This window comes from Malania oleifera, chromosome 4 (assembly GCF_029873635.1).
Source record: "Malania oleifera isolate guangnan ecotype guangnan chromosome 4, ASM2987363v1, whole genome shotgun sequence".
NCBI lineage: Eukaryota > Viridiplantae > Streptophyta > Magnoliopsida > Santalales > Ximeniaceae > Malania > Malania oleifera.
Genome location: NC_080420.1, coordinates 122,103,130 through 122,125,991, shown reverse-complemented (window position 1 = coordinate 122,125,991; position 22,862 = coordinate 122,103,130). Strand labels below are relative to the sequence as shown.

Here is a 22,862-nt window from a genome sequence, read left to right as displayed (position 1 = left end):
GACCTGAATATCCTGAAAGACTCTGTTAAGAAGTTGTCAGTGAACATTAAATCTTGGTCACAAATAATAACTTGGGGAAAACCCCAATGTCTCACAATAGTCACAAGGAACAATTGTGTCGTCCCCTCTGCCGAACAGTACTTTGGTGCGGCCATGAAAGTACCATACTTCTTCCGCTTCCCCTTGTCTTGTTGGCAAGTGAGACAAGTTTTGGTATAATCAACCACATCATCCCGCGTGTGCGGCCAATAATACCTCCCCAGTAGTCCTGTCATTGGAGTCATTCTCCGCGAATACCCCTTAACGAACTTCCTGTAGAAACTAGTAAGGCCAAGAAAGGAACGCAACTCCTTCACTATTGTGGGGATCTTCCGTTCTTGAATCATCCTTACCTTTTCCATACCCCTCCGGATACGACCTTGTTCAACGACTTGACCAAGGAATTTGTTGCTCCGCCGAGCGAAAGAGAAATTCTCCTTCTTCAAATTCAGATTGTTTCCCTTCAGCCTGTCGAACACCTTCCGTAGATGCTCTTCATGTTTCCTTTGAAACGACACCGATGCTCCCAACAGTGTTTTGGAAGGGCGAACACATCCCGCTTCCACTTCATCAAGTTGCTTCCCCAACTCTACTATCTCTCTAGGCGCAATCCAACATGGCCTTTTAGCAGGTGGTTTCACTCCTGATAACAACTTGATCTCTTGCTCCATAGTACGTCGTGAAGGCAAATTGTGAGGCAGCTTATCCGGCAACACCTCCTTATCCTCATCCAACACCGCTTGGATGGTCGTAGGCTCCAGCTCTTGGCCTACTTCTTTGTCTACCACCACCGTGGCTAGACGTGTCTGCTCACCCTGACCCAATCCTTCATTGAGTTGTATGGCTGAAAGGGACTTCCCTTCGTCTCCTTTCATTGCAACGACATGCACCATGCACGAGTGATCTCCCATCAGACACAGGGAACCAGCCGAAGGCATTAGCACTGCCCTCGTCCCCATTAGGAACTCCGTTCCTAGAATGACTGGATAGTCATCCAATGGCACCACTGTAAAATTCGCATGACCTTCCCACTGTCCAAGCTTTATAACCACTTGCTTGGCTACTCCCAGAGTAGGCTGGGCTACAGAGGTAACTGCTTTCACGCTTCCTGTATCCTTCTCTAAGGATAAGTTGAGTCTTCCTGCTTCCAACTGCGAAACAAAATTATGAGTAGCTCCCGTATCCACCATAGCGCGAGTACTCTTCCCATTTATCCTCAAGTCCACAAACATTAACCCTTTTGCTTGTGTAACTTTCGATATTTTGGCCTGCTTTTCCAATGCGTTCATTAACCGCACTGAACCCACCCTCGGGGCATCATCCTCTTCCCCATCGTCTTCCACTGCCTATTCTGCAATAGAAGCCTGTAAGGCATTAAGTGATGCTTTGTGAGGGCACTCAAAAACTCTATGAGGACCTCGACACAAGAAACACTCAATTTTACTCTTCCCCTTTACATTGGGTATGTTGAACCCTCGAGACGACGAAGCTTCCTGTGAGGTTGATGAATTAGGGTCGGCTCCCCCACTCTTGGGTTTGCCATTCTTGAAAGACTTTCCACCGTTTCCCTCTCCGCCAAACCGTTTGGACGAAGTGGTCTCATCACCAGCGTAGTCTGTCAAGCGTTCTGCAGCCGCTTGTGCAGTTGACAAGTCTTGAACCCTTTGTCTATGAAGTTCAGTTCTTGCCCACGGTTTCATCCCCTCTAGAAAATAGAACAACTTGTCCTTCTCCGACATATCCCGAATATCCAACATTAAAGCAGAAAATTGTTTCACATAGTCACTGATTGACCCCGTATGCTTGAGATCTCTCAGTTTTCTCCTTGCATTATACTCAACGTTCTCAGGAAAGAATTGGGCCTTGAGCTCTCTCCTCAAGTCTGCCCAACTATCAATCACACAGCTTCCATTTTCAATTTCTCTGTACTTGGTACGCCACCACAGTTTGGCATCACCAACCAAGTACATGGTTGCAGTATCCACCTTTGCCTGTTCTGAGGCCATCCTCACAACGCGAAAGTACTGCTCCACATCAAACAAGAAGTTCTCTAACTCCTTGGCATCTCGGGCACCCCCATACGTCCTGGGTTCTGGCACCTTGGTTTTGCTAACTCCCGGAGTGTTGGAGTTCCCCATAGCAAGAACCATCACATTTACCTTTGCATCCAGATCTGCCATCCGGGCTTGCAAAGTTTCCACTGTGTGGCGAAAGTCCTCTGACATGTCGCCTATCAAACCTGCTTGATGTTTTTGTGATCCCCTCACTTCATCAACAAGTTCTCTCATCTGGGCCACCTCCGCGGCCACAGTGTTGGTTGTTTCCTTAACCTGTGCTTCCAGCACGCTGATCCTCTCAGCATTGTTTGGTGCCATGGTCACTTACCAAAGCTTTCCAAACCCAACAACGAAGGCAATCGAATTCACGTAGCAACTCAACCTTGGGCTCTCACCAAGTGTCACCGACTTGGGCTCTGATACCAAATGTCACGGTCCGCCTTTTTCACACCGTTGTGAAGGGCCGTGCGGCGCTAGCTAAAGCACTCTTGCTTAACTAGCCAGCCTTTTGTTTACCAACATTCATCCACGAAGCACTTTCATTAACATTCAATCAGATAGCAGCGGAAATAATAATCAATTCATGAAAGCCGTGGCAACCAAGCAGTAAATATTGAAGCAAACGTAATTCATTAACAAATCCTCCGTTGACATGTTGTACTTAGCGAGGGAGGCAAGTAGGCTAAGCACGTTGACAATTGCTAGTGAGTTTTACAATGATTGATGAACACTCACCCTCCCCTAAAGAGCTTTCTAGGCCATTCTCACTCTAGCACTAGGAAACATCAAAGTGACCGAGGAGTCATACTGCCTTATTTGGCTTACAATGAAAGAAATACTAGAAAGTAACCCTACACTAGTATTTACATGATGGAAACCCATCCCAAACACACGAGATAAGCGGTCATAGGCAAGCATCATGCCCTGAACAAGCTTAACCCGTGACACATAGCAACGACCACCCTCCCCCAACTCCTATCTCGAAAACTCCTCACCCATTTATAGAACTTAAAAGAGGATGCTTATTAAGGAGATTTAATCCTAAACCTCTTACAAGGAGTCAAAGAGGCGAAACACAAGACCAAATCTTTGAATTATTTTTTATTAATTTTTTTTTTTAAAAAAAATTTCACGCTAACCTTATTCATTTATATTTTAGGTTTATTTTATTTTTGATAGGCAGTTTTAATTTTCCGTGCTGAGTCATCCAAAGACAAAGAAAGGCCACCAGCTCAGCTCCTCCGCAAGACAGAGTCCCCGTGCATCGCTCACCGGCGAGGCCTCGTGCCAATCGGATAAGGGAAACTTTCGGAGACGTCCGGCGAGCCCTTATCCGAACCCAAGGCACCATCATTTCTCTGAGCTGCTACGACCTCCCACTATTCTCCCGGAGTCTGCATGAGTAGGCGAGTCCACGCGCCGTCCTTCAGGGCAGGGCACTCGAGGCATCGTCGTCACCCATGGGTGTGGTTATCATCTCTCGTCCCCCGCCTTCGGTTCTCTTTGGTACCTTCCCTCTCCGTCGAGCCCCATCTACACTACGACGCCGTTTCGCTTCCCGCCGGGGTTTTTTTCCCAGTGCTCCTTGCCGTTTGGTTCCCGAGAAAAGGTGAGAAAGAAAAGAAAAATATGAGGAAATAAAGGGGCACTGTAACATATCACATGTAACATATCACGTGACTCTCTGTTTATTCCTAGTCTTTTTAGCAGCCAAACGGAGGATTATATCTTTTTTTAGGCTGCATTTGTAGCAGTTTATTTGAATAGAAATTGGTTTGTTTGAACGTATGAATTTTGCAGTAGACTTACGAGAACCCAGAACATCATAGAAAGTTAATAATTTTATTATGTAGTTGTTAATCAAGGTTTTGTGGTGTTGCATCATTGGTTTGCTTGAAAAATATGTTGTGAAGTAGTTGGAATTAATGGTTGATTAGGTTGAGTGATTCTAAATGCAAAATGGGAGCTCCGATAAAGGCCTGTGTGTCAATAAAATTGAAAAGTCTATTTGAGTGATAAATCGGTTTATGTCAAACAGCCAAAAATTCATCACTGCTACTATTATGTTCATAAGTTGACTGTTATTCATGCCTCATGAGTAGTCATGTCAATGTTATGTTTATTTGTGCTTTGGTATTCATCAATTCTGGACTGCGCTTTTGAAATACCTTTTGTTTATGTTTTATAGCAATATTAGATTTATGCTGAGAAGACACAAGAAGTAACATTGATTGTTGTATTTGTGCAAGAATTTGTACTAGCATTAGCGGCTGCGATGGTGAATTTATGGAAACAGATTCCAATAAGGCTCTAGTGTGAAATTTCCCATATGTACTTGTGCTTGATATTGTGGAGCCTTCTTTATTATTAGCTGCAAATTTGTTTTGGGATATTCAAAGGTTAGATGGTGGTATTTGAACCCGTTTACCTATGCTCCTATGTTACTGCTATTGAAACTTGACCCACAAGAAAATTATATATAAGGCAAATTTTTTAATTTATTTCTATTCTTTGGCTACAGGTTGGACATTTTCAATTCAAGATGTTCAATAACAGATACTGATATAGATTTTAACCATATTGATACTGAAGGGGAGGACCAGGAAGATTTGCCAACTATTGCTTCTAGTTGTTCAGTCCCAATTGTCCATATCAAACCTGATATTATTGAGAGCGAATCCTTGAATTTACTAACTGAAGACACTTATATAGACAGTATTTTTACGACATTGCCTGTATGTCTCATAGCTATCAACTAATTCTCCCTATTGATTTCAATATTCTTGTACTTCATTATTTTTCTTTGACAGAATATCCTCTCATCATGCCATTGTTCACTTTTCAGGTTCTATCAGAGGAGGAGCAGCACACCCTTGCTGCAATTCCTGCCCATCCAGCAGGATTGTATGGTGCGATACTCTGTTCTTGTTTTAGAGCATGGGAACAATGAATATTTTTAGAATAAATTTAACAAACATTCCTTTACTCCCTCGAGGTTTTTGGTATAGGGGCTTGCCTAAAAGTGCAATTTATCTGCCATATAATTTTTTATACCACAAGTTTGTTATTGATGAAAAATGAGAAGTCTATAATACCCTTTGGCTGAGCATGTTGTGTGTGTGTGTGGTTGTGAATACCCCTTTGACAACTTTGGAGGGGGTTCTTGAGAGAGGAGAGTTTTTATTTCACACAAATAATGGATGTTTAAGAGAGGGGCCGAAGAGGAGAACTAGGCAACTCCCAAAAAAGCTTAGGCATTGATTGGGTAAGATCAAGGTGTTTTGATGGTTGAAAGGATTCCCTAAACTAGTGCAGAGTTCAAAGCAAGCTTGAATACATAAGTGTCGAAGAGCTCCTCCATTGAAGAGTGATTGAGAGTCGTTATATAGGAAAGGAAAAAGTGCCCTGTCGAAGAATGTTTGAGGTATTTATAGGGGAAACACATAAGGGGGTAAGATGCTATCTTCTAATAAGAGAATGTTATGTCACATCTCAATCAATGAAATGTTGGTAAATTATTGGGCCATTAAGGTCATGTCACATAGTTAGGGTAAGCGAGAAGGAAAAGGAACATGTGTTTCAAATGACATGTTGCATACACTTGAGTAGTTTAAGAGAAGGCTATTGGGTCATTACTCCCTTTATCGAACCTTGATTATTCGAGCTCACCAAGCCAATACTATCTAGAACATCACAACATTAGGGCTGCTAGTTTTGGCCCCGTGCAAGAATTCAAACACAATATGATTGTATGATTATTAACTAATTTAAAACTGTGCATGTGCAAGTTTGGCGTTATTTAATTCTACAATGTAGGGCAAAACATGATTTTAAAGATTGGAAGGTGGCCAACATGGTAAAGTCACTAGGTCGGTTGAATCAGTTGGACTAGTGTGTCAAACTGGTGGTCGAACTAGGTAGCATGATATATATTATATATAATTATATTTTTATGTTTATTTATAAGTATTGTTTATAAATAATATTAGGTTGATGTGAAATATATTTTAAATATATTAGTCAAAATAATCAATTGCAATATAAAGTTAATTACTAGTAACAAATTAAATAAAATTTATATAAGTTTTATTTTTTAAAAGCTTCTTGGAACTTATTACTAATTATAACTATTATTAATATTTGTCAAATAAAAAATTAAAACAAAAAAGGAGATTTTGAATCAACTGAAAATTAATCAGACTTACTTAAATTGTTTTGTGCAAGTACAAGCTGCCTTTATTTACAGTATTATTATACCATGGATAATCTCATATGTATAATATATATTTATGTGTGGCATGTTCAAGCTATACGAGAAGATAGTGACAACTCACTCACTTATGACACAATAGGTCCCAGGTTCAAGACTCTCCTTATCCAAAAATGCATCATCAATTTTTTTCATTAAATACGTTATTAGAGACACAGGTTGACCCAACCACAAACTTGGTTTAGGGCTGGTCAGTACAGTTTTGACCGGGTCGGCTGGTTCGGTTCGATCCTGGTTCTCTTCAGAACTGGGCCTGAAGAGGTAGTTGAACCAGTCTCGTGGCCGGTTCCAATTGAATCTGATTGAATTGGCTGGTCCAGTCCAGGTTTAATAAACATGGGGCAAAGTGATAATTTCATGTATTTTCATTTAGCCCCTGCACGAAAAGTCATTTAGATTCTATGAAGACATTCTTGTGCATCAAAAATGGTTAAATGTGAATTGTGGATGATGCAAACAAAAGAAATTTTTAGTAAAAACAGGGTAACCTGGAGTTTCCAAAAAGAGAGCACACCACAAAGATATAGGCTAGGAAGCATATAACAGACATTAGGAAGGGGAAGGAGAGATCTCTATGCTATTATTTCCATGCAATCCACCTCAAAATAGTTAAGAGCTTAGGAGAATAGAGAGAAAGGAGCAAGGACCTAATAGTGGAGTTCCACTCATCTTCTCAATTTCATATACCCCTTTCCAAAAACAACCCCAACAACTCCAATCATTAGCAGTTTGGATGCTCTTGTCAACCCCTTCAAATTAAGTAATCTACCATTCTATGTACCCTTATACAAGCCTCAAAGAATCTGCCACCAAGAACACAACTAGAACCACCAACCATGGTGCATGAGCTAGCAGCAGCTGATCCTGAAGTTGGAGCCTCTCAAGTTCCAATTTAATTGTTTCCTTGTTGGAAATTTGAATCCTTTTGCCTCATTTCTCAAAAATCTCACCCAGGCATTACAATTCTTCCCTGTCCCAGATATCTCCGTGGAAGAACTTTCCTCTTATTAGTTTGATGTTCATGCAAGAGTCACCCACAGAACCAATTGTAGAAGATGTAGTGGAAAAAACCTTTCGCCTTTCAACATTTCCACGACTCATTGACAGATGGAGGACACTCCACAAGGCATGGCAAATTTATCAAATGTTCTTGTGATGTGATGTACAACACAATTGCAACAACCTCAAGCTACCTTGGAGAAGGTTATTCATAAGCTCATAGCAAGGCTACAACGCAGGCTACAAGGATGGTGGATAAACCTTGATGAGTACTGACAATCCCAAGTTAGACAAGTCCACACCCTTGAGGGGCTCATGGCCTACATGGCTCATGGACCTATAAGGGGTAGCCCTTAGTGACCAAGCATGAGAAGATTTTCTTCCTTCAAGAGAAAGGATTTAATGAAGCACTAAAATCAAATATCTAGAAGATTCTTGCTATCAACAGTATGGATGGCATAAACCTAAACAATACTCCCTACCAGACCTGTTAGGAGATGAGTCATCAAAGCTTTTGCACAACATAGGAGTTGTAGTCTAGACCTGTTCGCTAAGAGAACTCTATCAAAATTCTCTACTTTGGAGAAAATGTGCAATCAAAATAAATTCATTGATAATATCATATCTACAGGAAAGAAGCTTGCCGCGGTATGTGAGTGTCCAGATCTCCTCATGAAGGATTGCTTCTGCCCAAGGAAGAAGAAGCACCATTTCAAAAATTTCAAGTTTGAGAAAATGATGAAGAATAAATTCATTCCTCAAAATTAAAAAGTTCAACGGCCAGATAAGTGTTTTATTTGCAGAAACAAGGGACATTTGGCCATATATTAAACAAAGATGAAAAGAGATATAAGGCTTTCAACCAAGTTCCTTAACCCTTGGAAAGCAGTTTGAGATCTTGAATCAGTATGTTCCATCGATGACTACAGGTGTTCTGAGTCCTTTTTGGCAATCAACTACTCAAGACACTTAAGAAGTCGAAATAGAAGAGGATGAGTGTCAGTCTCAGTCCTCCTTTAAGATGGATATTGAACTGCTGCAAATGATCCCAGAAATCCACTCTTCTCTAACTCCTAGCCAAGGTAAGATTTAACAAACAAATTTTAATTTGATCCAGGGAATGAAAAAAAAATAAAAATATTGCTGTTTGTGTGGGGACTTCACTCTCGTAAGGGGATTGACTTCATTAGGGGCTTGTTTGTTTGGGGATTCTGAACTCCATCATTGACTCCTTCAGGGGTGTGGGGGCTTTAACCCTGCAGTACGAACCCTCTATGATTTTCGAGGAGTTTTCTTAGCAAAATCTCCAAAATGTGAAGGGGGGTCTTGAGAGGGAAGGAGGGTTTTCGTTGTACACAAGCGGTGGATGTTTTGGAGAGAGCCCAAAGACAAGAATCAGGCAATTAGAAGCTCAAGCGTAAATGTGAAAGTATTTTAATGGTTGAAGGGATTCCTTGAACTAGTGGGGAATCTAAAGTGAGTGGGTTGGGAAAAGGCAAAAGGGTGTGAGGTGTCATCCACTCATAAGAGAATTCCAAATTGTGCCTCAATTAATGAAAAAGTAACAAGGAGCCAGTAGGTTCATGACAATTGACACATAGGGTGAGGGAAGAAAAAGAAACATGTGTCACCAATAACACGTGTGGACGCTTTAGCAGCTATGAAAAGGCTAAGTGGTTAGGAATCCCTTTAGCAAACCTTGATTCGGGCTTACCAGGCCAAGACTCTCTAGAATATTCTGGGATTGAGATCGGCGGATAATGCGCCAGGTGTGTGTATCTCTAACCTTGATCTCTTGTGAGAATGCAAACATAATATAATTAACATATAATTTAAAATTGTGCACATGCAAGTTTGACATTGGTCAATTCTACAATGTAAGGCAAAGCGGTAATTTCATGCATTTACTATTACAAATATAAAAAACATTAAGCGAGTGAGGTTTTGGTGAGATGAATGTGCGTATTCATTGTTTAGATGGGGGACCATAAGCGACTATAAAATTTAATATTTTGGAATATGGGTCTAGGATGTATGAATGATCATTATTATGTTTATGTTTGTTCATAGTTCATACTTGATATTCAAATTAAAATTATTTGTTTGTAATGGTAAGGTTAAAACATTTAGTAAAGGATGTCACTATGAGACCACTTTATCCACGGCAAAATCAACAGCGAAGGGATAATTGCGGATATATGTAACCTCGATGAAATGCAATGCATTTTTAAAGCTTGAGGTGTTAAGTGCCAAAATTACCGTAAGGGTGGTTCCTGCCATTTATCTTTTTATCAAATGTGAAAAATGTTATTTGAACTCGGGATGTTCTTAAGGACTTCTGCCTTGATGTATTTCCATGCCAGGGGAATGAGGGTCCTTATAGGCCTTCTAGAAACCACTTCTTTCATACTCATGAAACAAACTGGCATTCCCCTGTATTATCTATGCTTCCTTCCTTGCTTTACAATACTGATTTTTATATTGGGGGCATTCCCCTTTATTACCTATCATTTAAACCCAGTTTTGTGGTGGCAAATAAATTCTCTGGCATTCCTTCACAGTATTCTAGCTCAAAAGTTGCTGTGTGTTTCATGCTCCGTAGACATCATACGTGTGTAGTTCCACATGCTGCATTTTTCTGACATTCGTTGTGAATGCAGAATCCTTTTTTATTTCTACCCAGTATTTTCAGTGCCCCTGTGCCTTTGTAATTAGAAGCTCAATTGTGTTCTATGCATTTATGTCTGGCAATATTCTGGCAAATCATGGATCCTTCCTCTAATTTGGTTGCAATTTATCTTTGTTTAACAATAAATTCCCATTCTGATTTTATTCTTAAAACTGTACTGTGTTGATGTTTGATCACATGAATAGTTTCTAAATGTGACTTCTAAACTTGAAGGACACTTACTTTTCAGCTTTATGTGCCAGTTGCTTAGCCAGCCTTATGTGCCAGTTTCTAATCTGAAGGGTATCTACTTTCCAGCTTTATATGCCAATTGCTTAGCTGGGAATATGGTGGAGCAGCTCTGGAATTTTGCTTGGCCTGCTGCTATTGCATTAATTCATCCAAGCCTCCTACCAGTAGCAGTCATTGGCTTCTTCACCAAGGTTGCAATATGTTCAATGGGATAAATTATGCCATATAGATAAATTATGCATATAGCATAAGCCTGGCTGAATAAACTTTCTAATAAGCTTCATATGAAACAGCTTGCAATAGTTGTTGGGGGCCCTTTGGTTGGCAAATTCATGGATCGTTTCCCCAGAGTACCTGCTTATAATTGTTTAAGTTTTGTCCAGGTAATTGTTTCCAAGGATCAGGACTATTTTCTGTAAAATGTTTTTCTAATACGAAGTGCTGTTGTCAGGCAGCTGCTCAGTTGTTATCTGTAGCAATGATTATTAATGCCCACACTGCCCCCCCAACTATTGCATCCTCTCTGCTTTTCCGACCTTGGTTTGTTGTACTAGTATTGGCTGGAGCTGTTGAGCGACTGTCTGGATTGGCATTGGGGGTTGCTATGGAGCGTGATTGGGTTGTGCTGGTAATGCCATTTTGTGCTTTCCTTGTTTCCTTGGTATGTGGTGATTGCTAATCCACTTCACTTCTACAAACGTCATTTTCTTATTCACTATTGTCGCATCCACAGCTAGCAGGGACGAATAGGCCAATTGCCCTTGCACAGGCAAATGCTGTTCTCAGCCGAATTGATCTTTTTTGTGAGGTGTGTGCTATGTTCTCTGATCATTACCTTCAAAGAGATAATAATTTTGTTTTTAGATTATGTAGCCTTCTTGACCTTGTTTTGAGCTTTTGAAAGTTAATTTGTTCATTTCTTTGTTGTTTACAACTGCACTGCTTATTTTATTTTATTCTATTTTTTTAGAAACCCACATGTCTGAGCCAAAGACACTAACGTGGCTGAAGTATTTTCAATGAGTCTTAAGATTAAGATGATAGCATAATACAGGATTTGGTATTAAATTCAGTAATAAGTTTTTTTTTTTTTTACATCACAATAAGTCATCACAAATAATGTTTGATGAGCATTGCAATGATTTCAATGTTTTTGTTTTTATTTTATTTTTTATTGACTTCCTTTTCATGGTTAGTGATATGCAATTTATAAGCCCCCCACATACTATATGAACTTGTCATGTTTGTATTTCCCTCCATTTATTTGGTTCTAAATTGTGCACAATCATCTATTTTAACATTTCCCAAAACTTTTATATGTAATTTCCATAATTTGCTGCAAGTTTCTGTTGTTTCTTTTAATCAAAATCAAAATTTGCATTGAAATAAAATTTTAAGTCCTTGTGCACACATTCATGCAATCACTTATATATTCTTTGTGGTGGTGCTAAACTTGCTTCATTTTAGTTTTTTACACCCAATTTCTGTTTCAAGAGTTTCATAGATGTCTTTTAGCTTGAATTGCTGACATTGATGTGTGGTGTAAAATTACATACTGTACTCGCTGTGATTCTTTTACAGCAGCTTCCATTAAATGAAGTTAGTTTATTTTCTCAGTTTCTCATCATAGTTATCTTTTATGATTTATGAAATATTCCCTGTTAAGATACGTAAAAGTTTATGTGATCACAGATAGCTGGAGCGTCACTCTTTGGCATTCTTCTATCTAAATATGATCCAGTGACCTGCCTCAAGCTTGCTGCTGGTTTCATGATATGGGCTTTGCCTGTGGTGGTAATTGGTTTTTTATCTGCTCCAGTTAGGGTGCTTGGTTGCAAGTAATTCTCTTCGTCTTTATTTAGACTCCTTACCTGATGCCAGGTTTGTCTCACATGGTTAACCAACAAGCTTTCTACTGGAGTTCTTGACCGCACTAAATCTCCACAGGCCTGTTGCAAAACTTTCAGCGAGGGCTGTCTTCCTGACAACGAAAGTTTAGGTCAAACTTGTTTACTCCTGACTTTTTTTGATGAAAAAAATAAATGTTACTAACGCTATATTTACTAAACCCAACATCTTGATGACCAGTGGAAATAGGCATGGATGCTATCAAGCAGGGATGGTTGGAATACGTGCAGCAGCCTGTCCTTCCTGCAAGTTTAGCCTATGTTCTCCTTTACTTCAATGTTGTTCTCACACCGGGTGGTTTGATGACAGCCTTTTTAACTCAACGAGGTAATGTTCCTACCTTTTGCTTTTTCACCTGCTGTTTCTCTGGAAGACCTTCCTTCTCATTAGGTTTAGACCTGTTATGAGCCTACGAGGGCATGATTGTGTTGGTGTTGAAGTGAGTTCACATCAAGCTAAATTGGCTTGTAATTGTCACCATTCGTTGTATCCAAGGTCTTAAATTTCAATTTCGACTCAAATTTCGAAGCTCCAAAAGTACAGAAATTTCGACGGAAATTTTGATTTTGATGTCGATTTGAAAAAATAATGGAAATAAGTAGAAAAGCATGGAATTCTTTTGTAAAACTTTAGAAATGATTAATAGACATGATAATGTAAGTTTTTGGACTAATATATTATAAGTAAATACATCTATGTTGTGTTTGAGGTGGAGAAGTTGTAATATAATATGTGCATCAAACATATTTGTAAGATAATGTCTATTAAACATATTTAGTGAATCAGTTAATACAAATGAAATTTATAAATCATTTAAATATTATTTATTATACAAATAATGATTATTTAGACATGAATGGTTAAATAAAATGTTGTTGTAAGTTTACTTTTTCATATAATTTCGAAAGCACTTGTAATAATCTTTTGTTTCGATAAAAATAAATGAAATAAATCAAGAGAGAAATTTCACTTCACTCCTAAATCTCTCATTTGCATTCTAGGGTGTTAGAGAACTCATCCTCAAAACTTAGGTGTCAAGGAGAGAGAGCTAAGAGGATCCTATACTGGCTTTGGAATTGCTCACAGAGATGATGTGGGATTGGACGCAAACTAATACTCCCCCTCGAGCCTATGGGGGAAATGAGGGAGGAGAGCCCATGGGGGGAAATGAGGCGAGGAGAAGTCCAATCCACGGAGGAGCATAGCAGCCCAAGGCCCAGCTCTGATACTATGTTAGAGAACTCATCCTCAAAACCTAGGTGTCTAGGAGAGAGAACTAAGAGGATCTTATACTGGCTTTGGAACTGCTCATAGAGATGATGTGAGACTGGACGCACACTAATATGGGGAAATTTCATTGCAAAGTTCAAATTTCGACAAGTTTCACTAAAATTTCGAGATTTCGATAAATTTCGGATGATTCGTTGAGATTTCGACAGAAATTATGCAAGATGGAAATCGACTGCCATTTCAATTTCGAGGGTGATGGAAATCGAAAATTTTCAACGTAAATTTCGATAATTTCGTGGAAATTTAAGACCATGGTTGTATCTACCGAGAGTTTCTTGTTTTGGAGATAACCGTGTTAATGGTCTTGATATTCATCTACTTTGTGTGACTATCTTCACATGCAACTTAAGTTTAAATTTACTTTGTCCAACTATCTTTTCATAGAAGTTGATTTTCAACTATTTTTTTGTAGGGTGTAGTTTAGTTTTGGCTCTTGGGATGATTTTCTTTGGGTTTTGGTTTAGGAAAATGCTTTTTATCATGGGGTGATCCTTCTTGGAAGAGTCATGGGCATGAGGGGAAAGCATGTGCTACCACCCCCTTGACCAGCGCATGATGCTCCTCCCCTGTTCTGGCTTCTCTCTCGCAACAGCTGCCCCTCCCCTGCTCTCTCTTCTCTCTTGCAGCAGCTGCTGACTGCCCCCAGAAATCAAACTCACCATCTTCAGGCAGAAAATGCTCAAATGTCAAAAATAACCCCAACATCTCTGCAAATCCACCTTTTTTTGTTCTTCTTTTGCTTCGCCTTCCATGCAAGTTCCCAAGTCACTAGCACTGATCAAGGCGGGGCATCCTCCTGAAACTAAAGCAATGCTGGCTGCACCTCTCATTCATCCTCGTGTAAATTCTCTTCCTATTAATGAAAATTTCTTTTGCTATAAAAGACCAGCCAAACCTACCTGACATCACCCACTGGACATGGCAAATATACCCCACTTTACCTTGCTGGAAATTATAATCATTGAAGGCTAGTCACCATTATTCTGCTCGTCAATGTGAACATCACCAGGAAAAAAATAGCAGGAACAGCATCCCAGGTCTGTCTATGAAATCAAGTTCATCTCCTTGGTGTTGATGCTCTTCATCGGTCCATCCAACCAATCACCAAGACATGCCACCATCAACATCAATAGTCTTTATTTCACCTGCACCAGCTGCTGCACCTTGCTCTCCTACCATGTGACACTGGGATCTGTATTGGTAGTGGGAGTACCTGAGGAAGAGAAAAGCTAAAACTACAATTCCCTTCAACCATTAGTGGGAGCAGAAGCGCGCAGAGATGTGGTTGGTTCTGAAGAGGGTTCTGGTGGAGTTGGGGCAAGAAAAGTGAAAATAGGGAGAGCATTGAAAGAGGCAAAAAAGGGTAATGCGCAACTTTGCTTTGTTGAAAAGTCACTTGACACGTTGGTGCGCCAACCTCTTGTGAAGGTTCCTGTGAAAAAGCTCTTGTAATGAATAGCATCACCTGTATGGGAGGGGTAGTACACTCTGTTCCCCATGCACTCATGATTCTCATGTGAAGAATTTGTATGGCTTAGAGTATCTATACTGGTCTTAATATCAGTTGTGTACTTGCGTGTAACATGAGTTGGGGTTAGACAAAATGGCATGAAATACAACAAATATTGCTGAAAAACTCATTATAAATTTCTTTTGCTCTATTGGTGAAGTCCAAAAATCAGAACATAATGGAAAACATGTTTTGGAGCATTAGCATAACTATGGCAGACCATGAATATGCTAAATATTATCTGAAGTAATATTATAGGTCCTAGAAACTAAAAGCAATATAAGGCTTGGGTAGCTCTAAAACTGATGACTTGATCATGGGCTTTACATGTATATGAAACTTGCCCTGTTTTCCACCTACTTTTTTTTCATTAGTTTTAATTTTGTAAATAGACACGAGTCTTGTACAGAGTTGTCCCAGTCCACCATAATATGCATGAATCTACACTTAAATAGGGCAGCTATATGAACAAATTTTGTTGGCTAACCACCTCAAACCATGAAGTAATAGTTTGGACTTCTGTAATAGAGATTAACAAAGAGCACTTTCATCAAATTCCACTTACTCTGCTTGTAAGATTGATGGTATATTGACTGTTTGTGTGCCTCCTAATAGCTGCTTAATAAGAACAACCTCTTAAATTTGAACCATTGAGTGAACTGATCTTTTTTGAAAATATTTATTACTAGTCTTCTTAACACCTCCTTTTCTCTCGGACTTAAGTTTTAACTTAAATATTCTGAGGCTATATGAATACACGTACCCTCTCATCCTTGTCTCTCCTCCACACTTCACCCCTGGCCAGGGAAGTGGACAGCTATGCCATCTTCTCTCCCTACCCCCATTTCAGATCCATGACCATACCCTACCATCTCCATACCTTTTTTTGTCCAATCGTCTCTTCCTTTGGTGAGAGCTCAAATCCACATAAAAACTCCCTTCTTGCATTGCCATGCAGTGTTGGCATAAGCATGGCAGCTTAAAGAATTGTACTGAACTGCTAAGCTTTGAGAATTATTGGCACAAGCACAACTGCTTTGAGTGTCGCTGTCACTGTCTTGTGTTTTGACTCGCTTGTTCTGTTTCTTGTCCTGGGCTAGCCTCTGATCTATGATGACTTCTTCCATTAAACATATTTGAAATGCAGAAAAAGGGGTTTTTCCAGTGGAGAAGAAAGCTGGAGGAAGAAGATGCAGCCCCTTCTCCTGGCTGAAGGTATTTCTCCATGAAGTAGATAATGGACAAGTTGTTTTGATAAGTGTGACTGCAGTTTTCCTTCTGATCGAACGGTGGATTTCAGTGACCAACTATTGACAAATTTGACCGCCCGCTTGAGTTTTCTGGCAACAATTACCAAGCCATGTGGCTTAGCATTGGCTTTTAATGAAGATTAGCAGTGTGCATGTAGGTGAAAGGTGGCTATAAAATGCCTGTTTGGCTCTAGGTGGCCACGGCAGGTTAAGTTGGGGGTGGTGTATTGTTGGTCAAGGGTAAGGTTGATTGATTCATGTAGGCCATCGAAAGTGTTGATTAATTTGGGTTCAAGCGATGATTTTTCCTGATTGGCTTATGGCCTTTGACCATTGTTGGTTACAGTGTTCTCGTCATTAGCCAGGTTAAGAAGGAAAAGGACAAATATTCTGATGTTTAAAATACCAAACAAATGCGAACAGTTCAGCATTCAGATTCAGATATTAGTTTTTAATCCTATTCATCATTCAGGACTTAATTTTACTAAAACCACCTCCGAAGGAGTATTCTAACAGTGGTTTTTTACGGGATCTTGTGAGGGAGTAAGCATACTAAAATTGAAGTGTCTTTGTGGCACAATTTAATATTGCTGAGATATCTCTTTGTATGGATGAATTTTTCAGACTCAGATGAATGTATAGTGTATTTTAAGGGGTCGTTTATTACATATTTCTAGGTCTACTTCTTAGAGTTAAATGTTATGGTTTGAGAGTTTAAACTGTCAAACTGAAACTTTGAACCTTGATGGTGGATTTTCAATTGGTTGAATATGTTCAATCTGCCTGTGTCCAAGCTGGGGCCTGGAGGAGGGGATTTGTCAGCATTTGGTGTCTTCCTCTTATTTATTTATTTATTGGCGGAAAAGGATTCATGTGGCTAACCCTACCTAGTGGGGCTTAAGGCTTGGTTTGTTATTGTGGTGGTTGTTTAAAATTCAAACCTACAACACCTATGATCTCATGTGGAAACTTTCATTGGCCTTTGGATTGTATAATTTTCTCTCCTTTGTCAATTACAAATATATTACAGGTTTTGTTTTACAGGTCTAAATCCATCTATCATTGGAGGGTTTAGTGGATTATGTGCTTTCATGGGTATTGCTGCAACATTTGTGTCATCAAATTTGGTTAGGCGGCTTGGTATTTTAAAGGTTGCTTCTTCTATATATATTCCTTTTGATTTTCTAGAATTTTCTGTTCTGTTTCTCACAGTGTTCTTATACCAGGCTGGAGCAGTTGGATTGATATTACAGGCTTCACTTCTCACTGTAGCTGTTGCTGTGTATTGGAGTGGTTGTCTTTCTCAGCAAACTCCACTTCTTTTCTTCCTGTGTTTGATTGTAAGAATCATTTGAACCTTTTTTGGTTTTCCCTAGTATTAATTTGAATTATGGGAAATTGTTGTGCAAAAGTTCGAAAATTTTTTTTTTACTGAAATTAGCATGACACGGCTTTTGCGGCATTTATAGTTTTCAAAATATGCCATGTTGGTTTGGATGTAAATTATGATCTTTCACAATTTGAGGACTGTTAATTCTATTTATATAATGTATTCTCATGAGGCTTTGAACTCTGAAGTAAAAAATGTTGCAATTTACATGCAGGTGTTATCAAGGTTAGGACACATGTCATATGATGTTGTAGGGGCACAGATTCTTCAAACTGGGATCCCATCATCCAAAGCAAATCTTATTGGGACAACAGAGGTTTCTGTTGCAAGTTTGGCAGAGTTTGTAATGTTGGGAGTTGCAATATTTGCAAATGATATTTCGCATTTCGGTTTTTTAATGATGCTATCACTCTTATCGGTGGTTGGAGCAGCATGGATGTTCTGTCGATGGTTAGTGAGTCCAACTGAGGAACAAAGAAATCTTTTCTCATTTGATCCTCAGTTTTGATTCCCATTGTAAGTATTGTCAGTATCTATTTATAATCTGTTTAGTCTACAATAATTTCTTTTCCATTCATTTAATAAGATTTTCATGTTTGATCATAACAGCATCGCTGCTGATGTATTTCAGTTGCTATGTCTCGTCCTGGATTGGTTTAGATGAAAAGTAAAGTGTTTGAAAAGGTTCCATAGTGTAGATTAAGAAAATTGAAGGGTTGGTTTGGAGACGAACTCAAGCAGGATTGCTTTTCAACATATTGTCTATCCTTGTTGAAGTAGAGAAACCTGAATTCCTGTTTCTCAACTTGAAGTCCTGAGATCTGTTATTATTTCTTTCTCACAATAGGGCCATATGACTGGTCCAATTGGGGTTGTGGTAACAGTTCTTACTTTCATCATTCACTTGGGTCACGGCTTCCTAGAGCTTTTTTATCTAGTTAATAATTGAAATGAGTACAGAATTTTGGGTTCTATTCGGTTTGTAAACCTTTTAGTTGAACACGGCTTGAGTGAGTTGGAATGGATTAGCATTTTAATGGTATTTAGATTTCTTACGTTGCTTGTTTCATCTTCATATGGCCTACAGTAGCTCCTGCAATTTCATTGATGCAAAAGATTTTAACATTGATCAAAGCCAAGTTATATCAACGTCTTACAATGCCCACATTTTATTTTTGCAAGGAAGCCTGAGGTATGTTGTCGCAACCCATTTTGTTGCTGTCTGTTTCTATAGCTAAAAGGCTTCCTGTGTATTCTGTAACTTGCCTTTATTTTATATCAGGAGTCAATTCATTTAGACTGATAGTACCATTTACCCATTTTCCCTTCTGAGTGGAGATTGGGTGTAAATTTTCACTGGGGCCTGAACTGTGACAAGTTTTGGATACATTTGTAAGACATTCAATCAGTCAAAAGTCTATTTCCATCAATAAGAGCTGCAAAAAGGAGTGGATACACTTGTAAAGCATTCAATTAAACAAAAATTCTTTTCTCCATCAGTGAATTGTTCTTGACTTATTTCACTCTTCTCCCTCATCCTGTCTTGTTGATTTCGCTTTCAATTGTTGTGGATTGCTTGTGAAAATAATAATTTTATGTGAGTGTAATGAAGCAAGTTCCACATGACTCCTTATTGTCATTATTTGTTTGGAAACATGATGCTGACTGGGAGTTCCGGCTAGAATTTATGGATGATGTTAAGATGTTTTCTTGTTTCCACTTTTTTCTTGGTCGAGGAGAAACGAGAAAAGGAGGAAACAACACCTAGGCTACATGATGTGGTTCAAGGTGAAGCCATTTTCAAAGCAAATGGTTCCCTATACTCTATGTGGGGTTTGAGATGAATGAAAGTTGACCTTAGATATTATTGCAGGGTAGGCCAGGATTTATATATTAATCCCCAAATGGCTGAGGCTTTCATGGGTTGAACTGGGCTGACATCTTCTGTACAGTTTACAGCAACATGAATTGAGGGAAGATCTGTGTATGATAAAATCATTGCAGGCTTCTGTTTTGATGATTCATGTGCAGGATTTTAAGCATGGACCAAGTTGGGGCGTCGGGCCACCCAATTTATATTGTTTGTATGTGATTCGAGTAGGCTGAATTATTATAGATCACTGTGAATCCCATGCTTATGATTAAATGATTTCATTTTTTTTGGGTTTGAAAAAACTACAGTTGATTGGACAAAACTAGAGCCAACAAGATTCTACAATAATGGTAGGAACAATCATGTGGAAAACAGGATTAAGAGGACAGAATAGTTGTTTTTTCATTGTTAAATATGATATTTTGATATTTGACAAAACAATCATTGTGATTTAATTTATAACTTACAAACTGGCTTTTATGCTCATGAAGTGAAGTATTTGGAATTAAATGGGGTGGTGATCAATGTTGGTAATCTTTGTCCTCCTCATGAGCTCACCCGCCATTTCATATAATTGGAAATAGTAATGCCACGTGTTATGATCTCATGTGGTGAAACATGGGCCCTACAGCCCTTTCTCTTTCTCTAATATTGTCATGTAGGCCGATGATGTTACGGATCAGGTGAACTCATAATGTTACGAGCCATGTGGGCTGTAACCCGAACCATTTTCCAATTGAAAATGACTCAATGCAGAGAAAAATAATAGCAGGTTTTGGAATGGAGGCTCATGTAGCTGGCACCTAGCTGCGCTGGTACTTAAATGTGACCATCAACCACATCCCCTACCTAGTGTGTTCAAAATTTGCCTGTGCTTCTTGCCAAAGGACAACCCAATTTGTTCACCAGTTTGCCTCTGGACAATTTTTTTTGACCTTCATTGTCACTGGTATTCTGATATTATTGAGATTGGGCATCTATTCCCCTAATACAAGAGGGTTTCAATTTGTCACTATGTATGGGTTCGGGTTTGCCTCGAACACGTAATTCAGGCCTGGATCATGTATTTGGAGATAAAAACAAAAAGGAAAACACACACATAAGCACACACATATTATGTTTGGGAGCATGACTTTCAGACTTTGGATGTGAATTTAGGTAGATTTGGACGAATTTCAATATAATTTTACATAATATTTTTTTTTTCAAATTCAATACAAATATAAATCTAAGGCTTATCCAAAGATAGGGATAGTGTTTTTTTCTTGTCATATCATGTGTTATTCAAAATGAAAATTTGTATAAATATGATTAAAAAGTTTGGAAAAAGTTAGAGCTAGTGACAAGTGAAATAAAAATTGTCCATTAATTCACCATATAGTTAATTTTTTATTTATTTTTCTTGATAATTGAATAAGAAAATTGAAATCTTGTTATTTATTCTTTCTTTTTATATTTTTATAATTTCATATAGTTTCTTACGCTTTATTTTGAAACTTAGAAAATATTAGAAAAAGAGAACGCAAATATCAAGGAATTTATGTTTTAATATTTGGTTATCAAGAAAAGTGAGAAAGATAATAAAAATATGTCAAATTTATTAACAAAAGTTTGATTTCATATATTATAAATATTTAATTTTTCTTAATTGTTAATGATATTAAAATAAAATTTTATTTTTGGTAATATAAAAGAAAAATATAATGAAAAATAAATTATTCATTTATTATATATATTTTTTTCAAGTAAAAGTTTTGATATAAATGGGTCCTTAAGGTCTAACTCAAATCAATAGGGCATTATTTTATTTTTAAAATTTCAAAAAATTATGAATTTAGGTTGATCATTAATGTTTAATTTAGATATTTTAATTACACAATTAATAATTTATACTATTTAATTAATATATATATTTTTGGTTGGGGAAGGAGAGAGATTTACCAGTGGCGACCCACTAATGCCAAAATGTTGACGTGGTGGGGTATTGGGAATGTAGCTTATTGGTTTATATGCACGTCTGAATATGTGTGCGTGTGAGTGTGTGCGTGTGTATTGGGCTCCGGATTGGTCAAAACTGCACATACCCGTCTCGCCCACGCCGGGGAGGAAGGAAGGGAACCTTGACATTCCAAGAACCCACCGTACGACGTCGTCTCCTTTCCCCAAAAACTCGTACTCCGAATTTCGTATCCCCATATTATATGTAGTTTTGACATGTTTTCATTGGATGAAGAGATTTGAGGACCATTCTTGAAGAGCATGACCTAATTTTTTAACCTCTCTTTAAAAAGATAAATCACTTTGCTAAGGTTTCATTTGAAACTTGAAAAATATTAGAAAAAGAAAAAAAAAAAGAAAAAGAAAATATTAAAAAATCTATATTTTTATGTTTGGTTATCGAGAAGAGTAAATTATACCAATTTCATGGACAAAATTTTGATTTTACACATAACTAATATTTAGTTTTTTTTAATTTTTGATCATATAAAAATAAACTTTTATTTTTAATAGAATCTAATATATAAGAAAAATATAATAGAAAAAAAGTTTCCTCCTTATTTCCTTTCCTTTCTTTTTCTCAAGTAAATCCTTGATCGAAGCAGGCCGTAAGGGTCTGTTTAGATCAAAAATTTTGTCTGGAGAAAGAAAAGAAAAGAAAAGAAAATAAAAGAAAATAAAAATAAGAAAAATACTCATTTTTTATTATATTTTCTTTCCTAATTAAATACTATAAAAAATCAAAGTTGGTTTTACTATGATTAAGAATTAGGAAAAAACTAGATATTATTAATGTATAAAATCAAAATTTTGTTCATAAATTTCGTATCTTTTAAAATTTTTTTTCGCTTGAAAATAAAGCATAAAAAAAATTCATATTTTTTGATATTTAAAAAAAAAAAAATATTTTTTCAATTTCAAAGCACCTAAAAGTTAAGATATACAAATATAAATTATTATAATTATAGTTGTAAGGGGTATAGTTTATGTAATTTGTCTCTTTTATCATGCACGTGCGTGTGTTTGTGAGAGAATAGGTTTGTTTTCAAAGTCACTCTCAAGAAGGTAGAAGGCATAGAAAGGAAAGTGGGCAACTATTAAAATGTTGTGTTTGAGTTGTTTGAAATAGAGTGTGAATTAGGGTTTTTGTGCAAGAGTAATTTTTATTTTTTATTTTTAAAATTTTAAATGGTTATAAATATATCCTGTTGAAATTTATAGATGAAAAACCCTATCCTTTATAAATTTTAGACTTTTGAAACAAATCATGTGCCCGTTAAGATTTTTTGAGTACAAGTTTTCTTAGATTTCGTTTGGAGCTCGAAACATATTAGGAAAAGAAAAGAAAATTATCAAGG

At 37.8% G+C, this 22,862-nt stretch overlaps 1 protein-coding gene across 13 annotated transcripts; it reads left to right on the top strand.

Annotated features, from left to right (window-relative positions):
• Window positions 1–3,273: 3,273 nt before the first annotated feature.
• LOC131154125 (solute carrier family 40 member 3, chloroplastic) lies at window positions 3,274–19,148 on the top strand. Of its 13 annotated transcripts, none has more exons than XR_009136338.1 (15): window positions 3,274–3,705; window positions 4,689–4,831; window positions 4,942–5,005; window positions 10,352–10,476; window positions 10,579–10,668; window positions 10,737–10,913; window positions 11,019–11,093; window positions 11,978–12,079; window positions 12,167–12,284; window positions 12,374–12,520; window positions 17,288–17,394; window positions 17,470–17,583; window positions 17,848–18,149; window positions 18,721–18,825; window positions 18,916–19,148. XR_009136338.1 is itself a non-coding variant. In XM_058106657.1 (14 exons), the coding sequence occupies exons 1-13, from the start codon at window positions 3,557–3,559 to the stop codon at window positions 18,139–18,141; spliced, it is 1,776 nt and encodes a 591-aa protein (XP_057962640.1). In that variant the 5' UTR covers window positions 3,291–3,556; the 3' UTR covers window positions 18,142–18,149; window positions 18,265–19,148. The 13 variants fall into 13 exon arrangements, 3 of the variants coding, with proteins under 3 accessions (XP_057962640.1, XP_057962642.1, XP_057962643.1); XR_009136333.1 differs by having other exon boundaries at window positions 4,618–4,831; XR_009136334.1 differs by having other exon boundaries at window positions 3,276–3,705; window positions 4,618–4,831; window positions 18,265–18,825.
• Window positions 19,149–22,862: the final 3,714 nt, after the last annotated feature.